This window comes from Echinops telfairi, unplaced genomic scaffold (genome assembly GCF_000313985.2).
Source record: "Echinops telfairi isolate 266 unplaced genomic scaffold, ASM31398v2 ScPeMD7_1;HRSCAF=3_0, whole genome shotgun sequence".
In the NCBI taxonomy this organism is placed as follows: domain Eukaryota; kingdom Metazoa; phylum Chordata; class Mammalia; order Afrosoricida; family Tenrecidae; genus Echinops; species Echinops telfairi.
In genome coordinates, this window is record NW_022103896.1 from 822,278 (window position 1) to 823,142 (window position 865).

The 865-nt window shown below is 60.2% G+C and overlaps 1 protein-coding gene across 1 annotated transcript in view; it reads left to right on the top strand.

Annotated features, from left to right (window-relative positions):
* The first annotated feature begins 337 nt into the window (after nt 1-337).
* The window catches only part of NRBP2 (nuclear receptor binding protein 2), a 7,589-nt gene continuing 7,061 nt past the window's right edge, over nt 338-865 (top strand). The window contains exon 1 of the mRNA XM_045286795.1: nt 338-397. Within this exon, the coding sequence (XP_045142730.1) occupies nt 338-397 (60 nt within the window). The remainder of the gene's footprint in view (nt 398-865) is intronic.

Consider the following 865-nt stretch of genomic DNA (forward strand, 5'->3'; position numbering starts at 1 on the left):
CTGGGGACACAACTGCAGTCTCCAGTCAGTCACACAGATGTGGGCACCTGTGCCTCTGAGGGGGCACACGCCATCAACAGTCCTGCCCAGGAAATGGACACCCTGTAGCCAGGGCCCAGGAGACAGCACACACTAGCAAGGCCTGTCCTGTCCAGGGGCCCCTGGCATGCAAAAACACCTTGTTGAGAAGCCCAGCAGGGAGCCCACTCCCCAGAGCTGACTGCAGGGTCACGCCAGGCTGGTGAGTGAGCCCTGCACTGGGTAAGTTCTGAGCAGGCCAGTGATGTGTCCAGCTGGCGCGGAGTGCCAGGGGAAGGCCTGTAGGATTCCAGTAGGAATGCAGGCCATGAAAGTGGCAGGCGGTGGGCAGGGGTCCCAGGCTGACCCTACGTGGCAGGTCAGAGAGAGAGAGGGACCTACGTGGTGCTGAGCAGCCACAGGAACCAGCATCCACTAGCAGGCAGGAGAACGGTGGGCTCATTGCTGCACCCCTCCCTCCCACCCCCCAAAGGAAAATGTCAGTATTGGGCAGGAGAGGGCCAGAGTACAGACAGGTGGAGGGAGAATTCTTTTCTTCCAAAGCCTCTGTTGGTGAACTTTCATTCACAGCCATGTGCCCCAACTGCCTGAACCCAGAGCAAAGGCTCTGAGCCCCCTCTTGGGAATGTGGGCAGCAGATGGAGGCCCCCAAAGTGGCCCACTGGTTTTTGGAGTGGGTGATGCTGGCCTGGGGAGCTGACCCTAATAGTGGGGACAGGGTTCTGGCAGCAGGGGTGTCTATGGCATAGTGGGGCCCTGCTGCAGTGGCCTTCCCCTTGGCTCTCAGGGACCACTAGAGGTGTCTTCCCAAGATACCCAGAGGGCC